We start from the raw sequence: 18222 nt of genomic DNA on the forward strand, positions 1-18222 counted from the left end.
CTGAGGACCAGCTTCCCCTGAAAGCTAGAACCTGGGGGCACAGAGGTCCCGGGAGCAGCTGGACACCCAGCACAGCACGTCAGGGTCAGGTGGTGTCCGGGGCGGGACCCTGTAAAGGGGGGCCCTGCGGTCCTGGACGGGGCAGCAGCAGACAGGGCCAGAGGCTGGCCAGCAGGGAGTGCCTGGTGTGGGTGACGTGAGCAGGGCTGGCCCTGCAGGCCGTGGGGGACGCGGCTGCGCTCACCGTCTCTGGTCAGGCTGGCGAGGGCCCCCTTGGCCTTGGGCCGGCTATTCTCCAGCTCGCTCTCGATGGCGTCCTGATAGCTGGAGATCTCACCTGGAGGGGCGACCGCGCACACTGAGCTCAAGCCCACTGCTCTAGGGGCCGGAGGCACCTGTCGCGGTGAGGCGGGCGGGTTACCTTCCACGTCCTCCAGTTTCTTGGACAGGACTTGTTCGAGCTGAAACAACAGTGGGGACGAGGGGGCCGTGTGCGGGAGCGGTGAGCTTCATGGTGCTCGGGTCCCCAGCCCCCCAGACACGTGCCGACTCCCGCACCGAAGGAACCGGACTGCGCTGAGAGCGCCCAGGGCAGAGCTGGGGCTGACCCTGATGGCTGTGGAGAAGATGTGGGGGCCATCGAGGGACCTGGCACCCCACGTCCCACGCTGCCAGGGCTCAGCCCCTAACTCCACCTGTCTGCCCACCTCTCCCTGCATGCCGTGGGGACACAGACCCAACCTGGCCCATTTCGAAGTAAGAACAGGACACAGGACACGGTAACACCGCGAGATGCCGGCGTGCTGCGCGGCCCAGGCACGGCCCAGCACGGCCCAGGCACAGCCCAGCACGGCCCAGCACGGCCCAGCACGGCCCACCAGCGCGGAGCACTCACCTGCTTCATGCGTAGCTTCTGCTGCCCGGCGGTGTACGAGGGGGGGTCGCACTCCCCCTCCAGGTCGATCTTCATGAACTCGTCCACGGTGAGCTGGCTCGTTGGCGTGTCTTCAAACTCCGTCAGCCTGCGACAGGAATGCCCCTGGAGAGAGCCGCCTGGCGCCCCGGCCATGCTCGGCTACGATCCCTCCTCGCCGCGGCCAACAGCGGGGCCCCGGGGAGGAAAGGCCACGCACGCTGGCCGCTCCCACGGGGAGACTCAGAGAAGGCCCAGACGCAAGGAGGCCAAGCCGGCAGCCCCAGGGAGTCGCCAGCTAGAGCTTACCCACGCCTCCTACGACCCGCGAGACGTCCAAAAATAAACAACTTTTTCTCAACAAAACACTTCCAAAGAGAACCAGACATCAGACGTGCAAAATACTTTACCTGCTTCAGAAAGTGCCACAGGCTACGATCTCAGACGAGAAACACCTCGCATGTGGCACATTCACAGTGAAAACGGCCACGACGACAGGGGCCGGTGATCGGGCTCCCGACAACCCCGTCCAGCCCACCCGCGGCCGACGCTGCCGCTGAGCTCGGCCACCCCACAAACACCGCAGCCCAAAGTGGGGGCTTGTGGACACCCGGGCTTCCTAGGGGGGCTCTCAGTGCACCAACCTACCTTGGGGTGTGGGCAGAAGGGCCACTGCAGGCGCAGCTGGTGGGGGCCAGGAAGACAGACCAAGACCCTGGAGGGAGGCGGGCAGCCCCTCGAGGACCCGGGCCGTCCTGGGTCCCGGCCAGACCAGCGGACGGCAGGACCGCAGAGGTAGGTGTGGTCAGCACACAGAGCAGGTGCCTGAACCCCAGGCCACGACCGAGAGCCACCTACCTCTTGCGCAGTGTGGACTCACACACCTTGACCACGCTGATGACCTCTTTGACGGTTCTCCGGAAATCGTGCATCCTGGCCGCAACCAGAAGTGCTGGAAAGAAGCACGACGGGGCAAGGGACGGGGGAGGTCAGGCCTCGGGACGGGTCAGGGTGGTGACCTCGGCGGTGCAAGGCCTGCCCGGGAGGCCTGTGGGGGCTCACGGCGGCTGACCGTCGCCCAGTGCTCATGACGGTCCCACACCCGAGAGCCACAGGCTGCTTTGCGCGCAACTGCGCCACAGCGGGGAATCAGAAAGTGCGTCGTCGCGCCTTCCGTCTCAGACACAGAACGAAACGCACCTCCTGAGAACCTCGTGTGACCCCTCAAAGCTGGTGAGCGAACTCTGAGGTGACTCTCAACCAGCACCCGTTGGCAACAGAGGTAAGGATTCCGGGAACACGGCCCAGGTTGGGGAGAGAAGGGAGTGGCCCCGTGAGGCGGCCACAGCCAGGCAGACTGGGAGAGGCCCAGAGTGGGCCACGTGCCGCGGAGCACGGGAACGCAGGTTCTCGGCATCCCAGGAAGGACCGGAGCCAGGGGCGGGGGGGTGGGGGTGTCCTGGAGTAAAGGCCACCAGACAGGCGTAAAGGCCTGCTAGGGAGGACTCCAGGCCCAAGGGCTACGTCAGACCCCAAGGCGTCAGGGACAGAGCTAGAGAACACAGAGGAAGACCGAATAGCTACCCTTCGGGGGGCCAAGGAGCCAGCCCAAAAGGCCGGGGATCATCAACAGTAGTGACTTGGCACTAGGGACAGGGCTGGCCTCGTGGGAGCCCTCGAGGAACAGGATAGCTCTGGAGACAGTACCCCCACAACCAGCAGAGCCTGGCCCTCCTGACCCCGGGCCTCCTGACCCCAGGCCATCCTACCCGCCCCGCAGAGACCCGAGGGTGCCTGGGCCTCCTGATCCCGGGCCTCCAGAGCCCGGCTGTCCCATTTGCGCCACAAAGACCCAAGGGGACCTGGCTCTCCTGACCCCAGGCCATGCTACCAGCCCCACAGAGACCCGAGGGAGCCTGGGCTATCCTACCCGCCCCACAGAGATCCGAGGGGACCTGTCCTGCTGACCCCATGCTGTCCTACCCACCCGACGGAGACCCGAGAGGACCTGGTTCTCCTGACCCCAGGCCTCCTGACCCCAGGCCATCCTACCTGCCCCGCAGAGGCCCGAGGGGCGCCGGCCAGTATGCATCCAGTCTCTCTTCATCCGCTGCAGGAGCCTCAGGGCTGTCATGGACACCTCGTGATTCTTCTCCCCAAACTCCAGCAGGTGAGCAAAGCGCGGGATGTACAGGCACGGATCTGCCGCAGACGTGGGCGCCTCAGTGCCACCCAGGGTGCGTCCCCTCCCTCCCAGGCCCCGTGGAACATGTGTGTTCCAGCTCTGGGTGGCGCACAAACACCACCCAGCAGGATACCCGTCCTTGGGGTGACCCTCCTGCTCCTCCAACTGCACGGCTTCCCCAACCCTTGGTGGGGGCTGGTGGCCCCCGTCCCTCCCACAGCAGCTGCAGGGGTCGGGCGCTAAGCCTGCACGGGCACCCGCGTGCTCGTGGGCACACGCGACACCTTGCTGCTGTGTCTGGCACCTGACGGGTCGTGACTGGGACAGAGCCTGCCTGCCCCCGACTCGCCAGCTGAGTTCACCATGCGAAACTCAAGCCGCGGCTTCTCCCTGCCGTCTGCAGGTGCGTGGGCAGCTCTTCAAGTGACCGTACTTCTCCGCGCAGCGGAAAGCTCCAGAGGGACCCGTGCACACATGCACGCACACACACACTCTCCCTCCCTGGGAGGGAGCTGATCGAATTATGTGGGGCCGCTGGAACATCAGGGGCCGGCCTTGCTCTGGACGGGATCGTCGGGAAGTCCTTGCTGAGGCCTGAAGAGGGAGCTCCCTGAGGGGCCACAGGCCAGCCAGAAAGCAGGCGTGGGGGCAGATGGTGACCGCCAGGACCCTGCTGTCCACCAACATCAAGCACCCTCCTTCGGGGGGCCAGTCAGTCCACATCCACGAGGGGCCACTGAGCTCCGGCCCCTGGAAGCCCCATGTGGGCTGGCACCGCCAGTGCTCCGTAGCCGGGCGGCGGCCAGGAGCGCCTGGAGACACCGCGGACAGGGAGCCCTCCCAGGATGCTCTGCCTCAGGCGCCCCAAGTGCAGACGGGCCACAGAGAGACGAGCTCCGCGGGAGCCTCTAAACAGCGACCTTCAAGGACAACCTGTCCGGGAAGCTGCAAACTCAAAGGTTCAGCAGACCAGCAAGGACCAGGGTGCCAGGGAGGGCACTCCCTCCGCTAGGGGCCTGACTTGGGCTCAGGTCACGATCCTCCCCCACCTTCGGGCTCCTTCTCTGCCCCCGCCTGGGGTGAAGGTGGAACCCGCGAGACCGCACTGTAGGCGGAGCGCGGCGAGCCCACGGGGATTCAGGGAAGGTCCAGCCGGGGCGCCCAGCAGCCCCCCAGGAGCGATCGGCCGGGCGACAGGGCCCCCGGGGGACGAGAGCAGTCCCGGAGACCACGGCAGCGCGCGCACACGAGCGGCACGACTAGGCGCGCGCACCCCCGCCTCCCAAGAGGGCTCCCGAGGGCCCCCCCCCACCGCACCGAAACTCACGCGCGTCCGCGCGCAGCCAGCGGAGGCGGCGACAGCCGGGGGGGGGGGGGGGGGGCGAGGGGGGCGGGGACGCGCACGTCGTCCACGCGAGGGAAGGGGCGGGGCGGCGCGAGCCGCGAGCGCGCACGTGGTCCGCGCGGCGGAGAGGCGTGACGCGGACTGACGCGCAGGCGCCGGGGGGCAGGGCGAGGGCGGCCGGGACGGCGCCCCCTGCGGCGGGGCTGCGGGCTGCGGGCTGCGGGCTGCGCGCCGGCGGGCGGGCGAGCGGGGCGGCCCCATGCTGCTGCCCCTAGCCTGCCTGCACGGCCGGGTGGCGCAGTGCCTCACGGCGCTCCTGGTGCTCGCGGAGCCGCCCCCCCGGCCCCGGCGCGGCGCTCGGGCGCTCGGTCCCCCGCCGGCGCGCACGGAGGCCTCCCTGCCCGCGAAGATGGCCGCGGAGCTGTACCCGGCCGCCGGCGCCGCGGCCGCCACCGCCACGGACATCGCCAACAGCAACGCCGCCGCCGCCGCCGCGGGCAGGAAGGGCCCGCCCTGCGCCCCGCCGCCCGCCCCGCCTCCGCCCGCGCCCGCGCCGCCCGCGCCCGACAACAACAACTTGGAGAGCCCCAGCTGGCAGTCGGTGCACCCGACCCTGCGCGAGCGGTGAGCCGGGCCGCGCCCCGCCCCGGCCTGACCTGACCCCCGCGCTCCGCCCCGGCCCGACCTGATCCCCGCGCCCCCGCCCCGGCCTGACCCCCGCCCGTCTGCCCTTTGCAGGAATGCGCTCATGTTCAACAACGAGCTCATGGCCGACGTGCACTTCGTCGTGGGACCCCCGGGAGCGGCCCGCAGGGTGCCCGCCCACAAGGTGAAGGCTCGTCCGGCCCTTCCCGGGGCGCCCTCCCCAGCCCGGGGGGGAGGGGGGCGTTCGCGGCTTCCACGCCTCCGCCGGGGGCGGGGCGCGGCGCGGCGCGGCTCAGGGCAGCTCCCGTGTCCTCCGCAGTATGTCCTGGCCGTGGGCAGCTCCGTCTTCTATGCCATGTTCTACGGCGACTTGGCCGAAGTCAAGTCGGAAATCCACATCCCCGACGTGGAGCCCGCGGCCTTCCTCATCTTGCTCAAGTAAGCGCGCCGCCCGGGGCACAGGGAGGGGCGGGCGCTGGTGCCCGCGGCCGTGGGGTGCTCCCGCTGCCCTGGGCCAGGCCCCAGCGGCTGGCCACCCTGAGCAGCCTGTGACGCAGCCCGCGCCCCCCGCCCAGGTACATGTACAGCGACGAGATTGACCTGGAAGCCGACACGGTGCTGGCCACCCTCTACGCTGCCAAGAAGTACATCGTCCCCGCTCTAGCGAAAGCCTGTGTCCACTTCCTGGAGACGAGTCTGGAAGCCAAAAACGCCTGCGTCCTGCTGTCGCAGAGCCGGCTGTTTGAGGAGCCGGAGCTGACCCAGCGCTGCTGGGAGGTCATCGACGCGCAGGCCGAGATGGCTCTGCGGTCTGAAGGCTTCTGTGAGATCGACTGGCAGACGCTGGAAATCATCGTGACGCGGGAGGCCCTCAACGCCAAGGAGGCGGTGGTCTTCGAGGCCGTGCTCAACTGGGCAGAGGCAGAGTGCAGGAGACAGGGCTTGCCGGTCACCGCGCGCAACAAGAGGCACGTTTTGGGGCCCGCCCTCTACCTGGTCCGAATCCCCACCATGAGCCTGGAGGAGTTTGCCAACGGCGCTGCCCAGTCGGACGTGCTGACCCTGGAGGAGACCCACAGCATCTTCCTGTGGTACACGGCGGCCAACAAGCCCCCACTCAGCTTCCCCCTGACCAAGAGGAAGGGCCTGGCCCCGCAGCGCTGCCACCGCTTCCAGTCGTCGGCCTACCGTAGCAACCAGTGGCGCTACCGCGGGCGCTGCGACAGCATCCAGTTCGCAGCGGACAGGAGGGTGTTCGTGGCAGGGCTGGGCCTGTACGGCTCCAGCGCCGGGAAAGCTGAGTACAGCGTCAAGATCGAACTCAAGCGGCTGGGGCTGGTGCTGGCGCAGAAGCGGACCAGGTTCGTGTCGGACGGCTCCAGCAGCACCTTCCCGGTGTGGTTCGAGCACCCCGTGCAGGTGGAGCAGGACACCTTCTACACGGCCAGCGCCGTCCTGGACGGCAGCGAGCTCAGCTACTTCGGGCAGGAAGGCATGACGGAAGTACAGTGCGGCAAGGTGACCTTCCAGTTCCAGTGCTCCTCGGACAGCACCAACGGGACCGGGGTGCAGGGTGGGCAGATCCCCGAGCTCATCTTCTACGCCTGAGGGGTCGAGGGGCGGCGTGGCCGTGCTAGGTCGGGCACCAGAAGGAGGCCTCTCTCTGCGGCCGGCCCTGCCGGGAAGGGACGTGCAGGGGACGGGGCGACCCCATTGTCCCCCGCCAGCTGCCTTACTGACATCATTAAAGGCTTCGCTTCTTTCTCTCTCTCTTGTCCGTGGTCGGCGGCGGCCCAGAGCGGGAGCCAGAGGCTCTCCCGCACGCCGAGGGCCAGGGGTTCCGAGTTCTGGCTGCTGGGCGGACCCGGGGGCACAAGGCAGGCTTCGTACAGGCCCCCCCCAGGGCCCACACCGCCTGCTTTGTGGGCTCTGCCATCCCTCCCGCCCCTGCGAGTTCGCGGCCGTACCACGCTTAACCTGAAACCTTCCCTTCAAACCAAAATTGGGAAAAGTCACCTAAAACTCCACGTCTAACTGCGTTTCCATAACATGGTTTCCACGAAACAAGAGCCACCAAGAAGGAAGCGAACGAGGGACTGGGAAGCGGAGACACACTTTCCCGCACGCCTGTGAACGGTGTGTCCCTTCCAGCCCACAGAGAAGCCTCCACAGCTCAGCCGTGCTTCCTAGTTCCAAACAACCTGCCTCCCGGGGGCCGCCTGTCCCTGCGTGTGTTTGTCAGCTTCCGCGGTGGGGCCGGCTTGGAATGCTCTGGAAGAGGCCGGCTGTCTGCTTCCACCCCTGAGGCCCCCCAGCCTCGGACAAAGCCGTACTGGATATGAGGGTGGTGGAGCGCGGTGGGGCTCTCTGCCGGCCCCGTGCAGGCAGGCTTCGGGGTAAGACAGGCTCTCTGGGCCCTTGGCCTCTGTCCTCCCAGGCTGCACACGCTCCGTGGACAGTTTCTGAAAAACCTCAGCTTGACCCCCAGAGGGCGGGGCCGTGTCACTCGGCATAAGGACGTGGCCTCTTGGAAGGGGGTCTAGCCGGGCCTAGCTAAGCAGCTGCGTCCCTCTCCTGACCCACGCCGCCAGACCCTGGCTTCCCAGCCCCAGGGGACCACCCTGCACCCCCCCGCCCACCCCCCACCCAGCTGCACTCTGTTCCTTGAGATCCACGTGTAGAGGATGGCGGGTGGCACGGGGAGAGGTCCCCACTGGCGACTGACAACACTCCTCTCGGGAAAGCCCCCACTCCATCCATCGGGGTCCAGCCTGCCCCAGACAGTGGACAGATGGGGCCTGTTTCCCTCTGTGGCCTCCCCGACACCTGCCAGGGACTGACCATGGGCGCGCTGCGTTCAAGCCAGAGGGAACCCCCGAGCTGTCGGGCTCTCGGCTCCCTCTCAGATCCCCCTTACTGCCTGCTGGAGCTCCCGTCCCTGCACTCCGAGCTCCAGCCCTGCTGCGGCCCCTGCCAGCCCCGCCGTACCTATTGCCGGTGCGTTGATGCACAGCTCCCTGGCCAGGAGGAGGAAGGTCTTCCCCAGCACATACACGTTCACCTGTGGGGAAGAGGCCACAACTGAGGAGGGCATCGGGGTTTCTGAAACGTTTGCTCGGTTCCCTACAACACGCGTTTCACATTCAGTCCGACAGGTCCCACGTCAGAGCTCCTGGTGCTCCTGCCTGCCCCCGTCCCCACGCCCACCCTGCTTCCCGACCCCAGACAACGTCTCCAGACCCTACCCCCGTCTCCGCAGTGACTGCATTTGCTAAGAGAAACCGCTGAGAGCGGTGTGCACGCCCGGAGTTCACTGTGTGATTCACGTCAGTATGCACCCCTGCATGCCCCTGCGGGCCGTGGCCTCAGCCCCTCGCTGGGATCCTTGTCTGTGTCCCTGTGGGCCCGCTCCGTCCTGGCCGTGGCTCTCTTCAGGTCTCAGGGGCTGCCCCTGCCCCAGCTGCTCCCGTCAAGCCCAAAGCTGCTGTGGAGTCCACCGCCCCGCCAGGTTCCTGGCAGGTGGACACGGGGTCTAGGATTCCGGGGTGCGGACCAGCAGCATGGCCAGCCTGGGGTTTCACGCAGTCCCAGGCCGCATGAAGGCCTGGCGGGGGGCCTGTGGGTAAGGGGCTTCTGAGCCGTGTGTGAAGGCAGGCATGGGAGAAGCTGTTCCGTGTGGATGAGGTGCACAGTTGGGAAAAGCCTGGGCTTAGCCCCTTCAGCCCAAGCTGGAGAGAGGCCTGGCCCCTGCCCCTGCCCCTTAGCCTCGTGCCCAGGGAGCTACCAGAAAAGACCAGGAAGAAGAGTCAAGAGCGCCCGTCAGGGGCTCCCAGGCAGCACAGACTGGTGCCTCTGGCCATCCCAGGTCCTCTGGAGAAGATGGAGGGGTGGGGGCGCTGCACTTCACACCCAGGCCGCCTGCTCCAAGCCCCCTTCACAGGGCTGGTGGCCCCCAGAGCTTGCCTTCTGAAAGGAGTCTGCCCCGGCCTGCCCACCAGGGTGCACGCGCAGTGAGCGTGTCGGTGCGCGCGCGTGTGGAAGCGTCTCCTAGCGGCACCCCGAGCTCCTGCACCCTCCTAGCCTCAAGCCCCTTGGGACCAGGGTGGCACTCACCTGCCCCTCCCCACTGCAGCAGAACCACCCTGACCCACCGTCCCCTTCCCATCTCCCACCTCCCTGACCCTGGCCCAGGCAGACGGAGACCTGGATGAGAAGGGCTTTCTGCAAAGTCAAACGTTTGCAAGGCCGCGCTTGGACAGCGCACGGGGTCGCTGCCGGAGACGCTGACGGTCTTCGGCAGGTGTTAGAAACAGTGACACGGACACTGAGGACCCCTCCCTGGGTTTATGGCTCGTCTCCGTGGAGGCGGCTGGTCACGGCTGGCTGTGGCTGGCCGGTCTTCCCGCTCCTGTCCACCGGGCAGATGGGCTCTGCACGAAGACAGCCGAGTGCCCCTGTGCCAGCCACAAGTTCATGGGGGGTCGGACCCCCCCAGTTCCCCCTGGGAGTGCTCAGTGGGAACTGAACTCTGAGCCTGTGTCAGCCCTTGGGAGCCCCACAGCAGCCTCCCTCCGACCTTGCTGGAGAGCCCAGGAAGGGGCGCGGCGCGAGGAGTGCTGGGCTCCCCCGTTCCAACAGGTCGCAGACCACTTCAGCAGGACTCCCAAGAGATGCCGTGTACACACGCACACGGGCAGCCTCTGCTTACGCAGAAGGCAAGCTCCGTCAGCGCCGAGGGCCCTGTGGCGTGTGGGGCACCCCCACCTGACCAAGCCTTCCTCAAAGGCATGGGATCTCTGTGGGACCCACACACACTCTCACACGGTGATCACATCTGTTTTCTGTGCCCCCTGCTCTTTCTGAGCCCTCTGTGGAGTGATCCCCCCACCTGCCCCAGCGCTGTCCCCAGGGACAGGATGCAGAACCTCGATGACCCCGCCCCCGTGACTGTCCCATCCGCACAGGTGGCCCCATGCTAGGTCCTTCTATCCTCTTCAGTGGTTCGGAAACAAGGGAAGCAACGGAAAATGCTTTCCTGGTACCCACACAGGGTCCCTAAGTAGACTATGCTGTGGGCTTTTATATTGCTGAAGAAACATGCGTTTCAGGGCTTTTTCTGTTAGAGCATTTCCTTCCCTCTGACCACGTTCTCCAGGGTCTTTCCACTGCTTCTGAGGCCAAGGCCGCCCGGCCCCCAGGACAGCACGGTGACCCCATGTTTACTGGCCCCCACCCAGTGTGTCCTCTGTTCTGAGGACTGGTCTCCAGGCTGTGGGGTGCAGCCCCCGCCCCCCGTGGGAAAGAGGCTCAGGAGGGAAGCCGGGATACCTGGAGCAGGTCGCTGAGGTCGAGGAGCATGTCTGTGGTGGGAGTCAAGGAACGTCTGCACCCGAGCCCCCGGGCTCCAGGACCCAACCGCTTCCCAAGACGCAGACCCAGCCCCCGGCCACAGCACCTCGTTGTGAATCCAGGCTCAGCGCTGGGTCTCCCTGGACGGGTGAGGGGCCGGCGGCAGGCGACCAGAGCCTGGGAACCACACCCCGGGGCCAATGAAGTTGCCCTTCGCAGAGCACCCCTGCCCCCCATGGACACAGCCCAGGAGCCCAGGACACTCACTCCATCCCTCGGTAGCTACGGAGAGCCTACCAGGCGCTGCACGGGGCCGACACGTGGCTCCTGGGGGACAGACACGTAGCTAGTCCCCTTTGGTGGCTGGTGGCACCTCCATGGTGCTGGTGTTTGAGGGGACAGCTGTGGGGACTCCGGCATGGGACCTGTCCTCACTCTTCAGCAGATGATTAAAGACTAACCAGATCATGTCCCCCGTGACCTGGAACCCAGGGGGACACACACAGAACACAGGACGCCAGCTGCCGGGGAAGGCACCCAGTCAAGTGTGCTGAAATGTCTCATCACTCACGGGTCTGCTGCGGCTTTGAGAGGGTAACGGAGACAGATCAGAGCCAGACCACGTGTCGGGAGGGAGACCCCGGGCCCACGCACAGAGGAAGAAAGAGGCCCCGATGCCACGGCCCCACGAGGTCCCGGACACCCCACCACCACCTCCAGGGCCTGGACTGAGGGGCAGGCTTGCTTCTCGCCGTCTCTGAAGGCGTGTCTTCGGGCAGTAGGGTCACCACCAGATGACAGGGTGCCGGTACGGACCGGCTGTTGGGACCACGTGCAGAGAGAAGAGCCAGCCGGGGAGTCACAGGAGCCGACCCGCAGGAGCGAGCGGGAACCCGCGGTGCCAGGACAGATGCTCAAGACGCAGCAAGCCCGGAGGCAGAGCTCCAGGGACGGTCGACGTGTCGGGGCTACCGGGGGTTGGGTCGGGGTGGGGTGGGGCCCAGGGATGGAGAGGGGAGTACAGGGGACCCTCGAGGCAGTAAGGCCTCCACATGATGTCACGGGCATGGGTGCGACAGGACAGGCACAGCGCGCCGACATGGGTGTGGGCCGGGACGCGGTGTGCGTGGGTCGGGGGACGTGGGGAAGGCCGCACCAGTCTTGCCTCTAACCTGGAACTGCTCTAAAACATGAAGTCTGTTCACACGATTATCATAAAATAAAGGCCAAGTGACAGCTGAAAGTCCGAACAGACACGTGGAGGAGAAGCACGGAGCTCACAAGCACGTGGGAACAACTCGCCTTTGGGAGCTACCCTGGAAACGCAGACAAAATGCCCCCCACAGCTCCCAACGCTGCCAGGGGCGGAGGCCGCCCCAACCCATGCACCTGCTGGCTGGGCCGCCATGGAACCGAGGCCACAGCTTCCTGTCGCACTGACCACGCACCCGCCTCTGACCAGCTACTCCACACCCAGGGACGTACCCTCGGACATGCAGGCTGCGTCCACACGCGAGCCTCACACAAACAGCCAGAGGGCCAGCCTGCAGCTCCCTCCCATGCCCAGGACAGACTGTGGAGTCGGACGGACCTGTGGACACAACCGGAGCGCAGAGACGGACAGAGTCACGGAGAAGGACAGACCCACAGAGACAGACAGACCACAGAGACGGACGGACCCACAGAGATGGACGGACCCGTGGAGATAGATGGACCACAGAGACAGACAGACCCGTGGAGACAGATAGACCGCAGAGACGGACGGACCCGTGGAGACGGACAGAGCGCGGAGACTGACGGACCCGTGGAGACGGACAGATCGCGGAGACTGACGGACCCGTGGAGACGGACAGAGCGCGGAGACTGACGGACCCGTGGAGACGGACAGATCGCGGAGACCGACGGACCCGTGGAGACGGACGGACCCACGGAGACGGACAGATCGCGGAGACCGACGGACCCGTGGAGACGGACGGACCCACGGAGAGGTATGGACCGCGAGCTGCGGCTGTTTCCCAGGCGACACGGCAAGGGCCCTGCGTCAGCAGTCACACAGCATCACCGCAGGGGCACCGGGAGGAAGCCGCGATCGTCACTGACGGGAAGACTCGGCGCTGCTCACAGCAATGGCACTTTCAACCCCCCACAAATGGGTCCATAAACCCAATCCAAACATCCTGCACGGTTTCTCAGAGGATTCGGCAATCTGGTTCAAAAGCTTCCCGAGAAGAACAGGGGGCCGGGGATGGCACGGACCCCCAAGGAGGGGGCACCTGGGAGAGCAGCAAAGCCCACCCCTCGGAAACCCCAATTCTGAGGGAACCTGTACAACTAAAAGCTTCTGGAAGGGACCCCACAAGAGCGTTTCTACGAGCAGGGCAGAAAAACAAGTGCGCACACGCACCGTAAAGGACCAGACGCAAAGGTGGCCCTCGGCTAGAGTTCAGCCCCAGGAAGGGCCCACCATGATGGCCACAGCTGGCGGGGAGGCTACTCGCCGCACAGACACCTGGCCCGGACCTCAACCCCAGACACAGCCACACACTCCGGTCAGGGCAGGACGGACATGCTGGCCAGCAGCCCCCAGGGGCCAGAAGCCCCCAGTCGGCCAACACATCAGTGCGTGGTCTTTGAGTCTGCAACTTCCTGGGGCCCGGTGACACCGGCCACCCCTGACGTGTGCCAGCCTGGAGCAGGAGGGCTGCAGGCAGTGGTGTGCTGGGCGTATCTGTTGCTCCCACTCAGGCCCCCAGGGGTGGTGACCAGTCACAGGTGACAGTGGCCTCCCCGCACACACAGCTTCCAAGCTCAGGCCTACTGGCAGCTCGGCAGGACCCCGTGAACGCCACAGGCTCCAGTGGCAGCTGTGACAGCGAGAACCCTCCCGCGGGTGCACGTGGACCCACCTGGCAACGACAGGGCTGTGTGGCTGCCCCCTGATGCTTCTGTCCAGGGATAGCGGGCTAGACAGCAAGACCCTTCTGGGCCTGGCTCCTGTCCAGCTGCCCCTTCGGGTGGCAGTGAGTGCTGCTGTGGGCACCGTGGCCCAGTGTGTCTGAGGACACTTCTTAGGAGGCCGAGGGGAAACTCTGCCGTAGTAAGAAAGGGTCCCCCACAGGGGCCGTGCCCTCTCCCTCCCGCCGTAGCGTACAAGGCACAGCACTGCTCCTCCCGTGGCCAGCGAGCTGGGCGGCTTGTCTACAACTACTTCTCCCACGGGAGCATCTGCTCTGAGCCCCCACTCTCCGGCCAGATTCCAGAGCCTGGCCTGCACTGCGTCCAGCTCCCCGGCACTCCTGGGGACTCGGGCAGCGCCAGCCCAGCCTTGAGCTCTGTGCACCCGCTCAGGGACATCAGCACCACACACAGGTTTTGGGGGGAACAGAGCACAACAGAGGCCAGGCAGGTGCATCGGGTAGCATCCGGCGGATGCGGTGACAGGAACCCGAAGCCCACGTCCACTTCCAGCATTCACCTGCGTCACGTACTCCGTGCTCAAATCCCAGGTTTCCAAAATCTTACATTTTAATGAGAGATTCTCGTACGGAGGACTGCCCAACCGGAAGGGCAGCCAACACGTCTAGCCACGCACCCTGCTTCCAGGACCCTTCCAGTGGCTCACACGTACCTACAAGAGCCACGGCCAGTGAGGACAGCCTGTGAGGGGGACACAGATGCCGCGAGAGGCACCCAGAGGGTGGCTGCGGCCCCAAGAGCAGCACGGGCATCGTGTCCCCAGAACAGGACACCACCAAGAGGCAGCGCTCAGAGGACACAGAGCTCCTCCGGGTCCAAGTGCGGGAGCAGAAATGAAGACGTGATGGGAGACAGACTGCCCCGCCGTGAAAGGGAAGTGGGAGCGAGGAGAAAGTACACACGAGAAGGCAACTGGCGGCCGCGCTGTGAGCCAGAGTGACGCGCAGGGAGGAAACATGAGCAGCTCGAGAGGCCCTGGCTGGGACTCTGGGTCCACAGCTTGGAGAGCAAGGGCCTCCAGGGAACAGCACAGTCACCACAGACGCAGGCCCAAGGGTCAGGGCACCCAGCTGCTCAACAGAGGAGTGGGCACCACTGTCCACATCCTGGAAACCAGTGCAGCCTGGGGCCCACCGGCCCAGCCCCAAGAGCACAGGCGGAAGGGAGACCACCTGCAGGAAACCACTGGAGGCCGTGCTGTGCAGAACAAGGACATGGGGCCAGGAGCAGGGGTCCCGTGTCAGAGAGGTGAATGGAACCCAGGGGACGGCAGAAAACAGAGCAGGTGCAGAGGGAGAGTAGCCCAGGCGAAGGGCGAAAAAGCCCCAAAGGCTCTCCCAGGGGGGCGCACGGGACGGCCTGCCAGTTCCGTGCAAGAGGGCCAGCAGCCCAACCGCAACGGGGGAACAGATCCCCATGCTCTCCAAGAAGGGCTGGCGGACGGTGGTGGGGGCAGGAGGACGGCAGGACAGCGGCCAGTCTCAGAGTGCATCCTGCCCTCCCCAATGGCCACGGGGGCCGGGCGCCCGGCTGCCCCGTTCCCAGCTGGTGAGAGGCCACGGCATCCATCGCGACAGTCCGTCCCCAGGGCCAGAAGGGAACACGGACAGCGGGTCACGGCCGCGACTGAGCCCAGTCGGGGAGACCCGCGCAGAGCCGTCCCACACAAGGAGCCCGAGGAAAAGGATACGCGGGGTACCCTCGGTGCGGCACACCAGGTAGAGGCAGGCCGCGATCACGTGTGCCATCCTGCGGCCGCGGGTCAAGTGCTTGCTCACGGCCATCTTGAAGAAGTTGAAGGCTGTGTCCAGGCAGTGCTGGTTGAGCTGCAGCTGGCTCCCCAGGTGGTGGATCTGGCGTCTCCCTAGGACACAACACGAGACGTTACCACTGGCTCCCAGCACCAGAGACGCACGCCGGCCCGCGCCCTTCTGCAGCGTCGGGTCCACTTCTCGTGGGGCCCAAGCCTCGTGTGCGGGCACAGGGGCCCATGACTTCCACTCCCTCCTCACCCCGGCGGCTCCGGGGCCGGCAGAGAGCCGCGTGTCGGCCAGCCAGGAGCCACTCCTTGCCACTGAGTATCGCCACGTGCTCCACACAGACGTGGCCTCCTGACAGGGACGGACGACATGGCCGGACGGCCACGGCCCCACAGCTGAGTGCCTGCTCCTGCTCCAGCACCCGGGAGCTTGGGTCGTGGCCCCTAGCCCTCCAAGCAGGGCCCTGCGTGCGTCCTGGCCAGCAGCTCCCATGCCAACCCCCACCCCAAGAGCTGCGGCTCCAGCCCTCTGGGGCCCCAAGGGCGGGGACAGCACTGGGCAGATTCAAGGTGGGAAGGGGCTGCTGGGACATGAGTGGACTGCGGGACTTGATGTGCACACGCCCGGTCCTGGGTAAGCACATCCCAGAAGCTGGGAGAGGGGGGGACACAGACGTCCTGTGTGTGTGGACAGGAGGGTCGCCGCAGGCCATGTGCCAAACGGCACAGAACCAGGAAGCCAGACACCCACGTCAGAGCACAGCAAGAGCTGCACTGTAAGCACCCGTCCGCACCCCTCTCCCAGCTACCACACTGGACCCCGGCATACAGACTCCCCACCCCACCTGGCACCCTCTCGCTCCCCAGATCCATGCTCTCCGGGCAAAGGCCCCCCTGAGCTGGGCCAGGGAAAGCAGCCAGGGACTCGTGTCACCCACAGAAGGCTGGTGCCCTCTGACAAGGACAGCAGGCTGGGGAAGGCGGGGGCTGTGGGCTTTCTCAGCTCCCTCGGCCCGGCCTGCCCGCCCCACGCACACGGCGAACAGCGCCCGCCAGCCACAGGTGGGCACCTGGGGAGCCAGCGCCCCAAGGGACCGGCAGCCGGGGGACCGCATGGTCAGCACCCCTCCCGGCAGAGCACCCTGTCCAGCCTGGAGGCCTGTAGTCGGCTGAACCGGCACGGGCGGGGGTCACCGTCCCTAGGGCCACGGCCCTGACTGGACAGAAGGGGCCTAGCACAGGCTCCCCACTGGCCTGGGAGTTCTTGGGACAAAGGGGGCTCCCTGGTGGCCTGGGGCCTCGGAAGTACTGCAGTAGGTTGCCTGGTACCGTCTCCGTCGCATACAGTCCACACTGTTAAAACCGGCCACTTTGGGTACACGCCTCAGTAATTTTAGGGGCGCCTGGGGGGCTCAGCCGGTTGAGCGTCTGCCTTCAGCTCAGGTCATGATCCCGGGGTCCTGGGGTGGAGGCCCGTGTCAGGCTCCCTGCTGGGCAGTCGGCCCCCCCCCCGCTGCTCCCCTGCTTGTGCGCAAGTGTCCGCACCCTCTACCTCTAAAGCAGAATCTTTAAAAGAGCGGATTTTGCATATTCGCCACGATTCAGACTATCTCGTCACCCCGAAAGAGACCCCGTCCCGTCAGCAGTCCCCCGCCCCGCCAGCCACCCCCCGGGTGAGAGTCCGCTGTGTGGGGTCAGCAAGCCCAGCAGGCAAACTGGAGAGTCGCGGGACGCGGGCGTGCACTTCTGGGCGAGCAACGATGTTAACGCGTAGAAACTCCTGCAAGACCGGTGGCCGACTGACCGGCCGCGCCCGTCCTCCCGACTGACCGGCCGCGCCCGTCCTCCCCAGGCTCCTCCCCACACGGGAACACTACAAGCAAGCACGCTAGCACACAGCTGCCTCAACACCGGCAGTCTGTGAGAACTGGGCCCGTCTCTGCACTCGAGCCAGTGGCTGGACAGCATCCTCCAGGCCTGCGGCAACGGCGAGGGCAGCAAAATGAGCGCAGAGCAGGGCCAGGGCTGGGAAAGTGCCCCAGGAACACGCAGAAGATGGGTCTCGGGCAGACCCGCTCCAGTCTCAGGCCCTCCGTCCACAGGACAGCCCCCCACAACACCCCAGACCAGGAGGACCTTTGTGACACCGGCCAGGCCCCACAGTCAGGCCAGTGCAGTGGCCACGATGGTGCCCCAGCAAGGCCACGCGTCACAGCGACAACCCTGACCGGCTCAGGGGGCACCTGCGACAGAAGCCTATTTGCAGACGTGAGAGGGACACCGAGAATCAGTGACTTCATGGGAAAAGGCAACAAAAGGCAGACAAACTCCAGGCTCCACAAGCCACCAATAACAGAAAACGCGTTCAAAGCCCATGTCGCTCTCCAGAGTATCAGAAGAGACGCCGTTCACAGAAATGTATCAGGAGCAGGCGCCTGGGGGGCTCAGACGTTGAGCGTCTGCCTTCAGCTCAGGTCACAGTCCCGGGGTCCTGGGATCGAGCCCCAGGTCGGGCTCCCTGCTCAGCGGGAAGCCTGCTTCTCCCTCTCCCACTCCCCCTGCTTGTGCTCCCTCTGTCGCTGTGTCTCTGTCAAATAAATCAATAAAATCCTAAAAAAAAATCTATCAAGAGGCTATAATTAAAAAGATACAGCCCCTGACTATCAAAAACACGAACAAACTTTTTTTAAAACTTAAAATCAGGGGGCGCCTGGGTGGCTCAGTGGGTTCAGCCTCTGCCTTTGGCTCAGGTCATGATCTCAGGGTCCTGGGATCGAGCCCCGCGTCGGGCTCTCTGCTCAGCGGGGATCCTGCTTCTCCCTCTGCCTCTGTGATCTCTCTTCCTGTCACTCTCTCTCAAATAAATAAAAAAATTTTTTTAATTGTTTTAAAAAAATAAAAAATGAGATAAAACTCAAAATTAGGGGCTTCTTGGTAGCTCCGTCAGTGGAGTGTCTGACTCTTGACCTCGGCTCTGGTCTCGATCTCAGCATCGTGAGTTCCAGCCCCGTGTTGGGTGTGGGGCCTACTTCAAAACAAAACAAAACTCA

The 18222-nt window shown here is 65.6% G+C and overlaps 2 protein-coding genes across 3 annotated transcripts in view; one reads left to right on the top strand and one right to left on the bottom strand.

The window, feature by feature from the left end:
• LOC111148796 (BRF1, RNA polymerase III transcription initiation factor subunit) overlaps window positions 1-18222 on the bottom strand; it is a 45710-nt gene that overhangs the window by 12517 nt on the left and 14971 nt on the right. For both annotated transcript variants that reach the window (XM_022505608.1, XM_022505607.1), the window contains 8 exons: window positions 15104-15277; window positions 10417-10448; window positions 8077-8149; window positions 2966-3115; window positions 1772-1865; window positions 896-1022; window positions 422-461; window positions 245-337 (listed from right to left, as the gene is read on the bottom strand). In XM_022505608.1, coding sequence (XP_022361316.1) covers window positions 245-337; window positions 422-461; window positions 896-1022; window positions 1772-1865; window positions 2966-3115; window positions 8077-8149; window positions 10417-10448; window positions 15104-15277 — 783 coding nt within the window. The remainder of the gene's footprint in view (window positions 1-244; window positions 338-421; window positions 462-895; window positions 1023-1771; window positions 1866-2965; window positions 3116-8076; window positions 8150-10416; window positions 10449-15103; window positions 15278-18222) is intronic.
• On the top strand, window positions 4688-6854 carry LOC111148797 (BTB domain containing 6). The gene is made up of 4 exons (XM_022505610.1): window positions 4688-5067; window positions 5182-5272; window positions 5408-5526; window positions 5664-6854. Exons 1-4 carry the CDS (start codon window positions 4703-4705, stop codon window positions 6694-6696), a joined length of 1608 nt encoding a protein of 535 aa, XP_022361318.1. The 5' UTR covers window positions 4688-4702; the 3' UTR covers window positions 6697-6854.

This window comes from Enhydra lutris, unplaced genomic scaffold, assembly GCF_002288905.1.
Source record: "Enhydra lutris kenyoni isolate GAN:26980312 unplaced genomic scaffold, ASM228890v2 scaffoldscaffold20, whole genome shotgun sequence".
Classification (NCBI taxonomy): domain Eukaryota; kingdom Metazoa; phylum Chordata; class Mammalia; order Carnivora; family Mustelidae; genus Enhydra; species Enhydra lutris.

Excerpts from the sequence above, each read along its gene's own strand:
- LOC111148797 (XM_022505610.1), top strand. The coding sequence starts at position 4,703 with ATGCTGCTGCCCCTAGCCTGCCTGCACGGCCGGGTGGCGCAGTGCCTC. Across the intron at positions 5,068-5,181 it reads CACCCGACCCTGCGCGAGCG|GAATGCGCTCATGTTCAACA; the intron begins GTGAGCCGGGCC and ends TGCCCTTTGCAG. Across the intron at positions 5,273-5,407 it reads GCAGGGTGCCCGCCCACAAG|TATGTCCTGGCCGTGGGCAG; the intron begins GTGAAGGCTCGT and ends TGTCCTCCGCAG.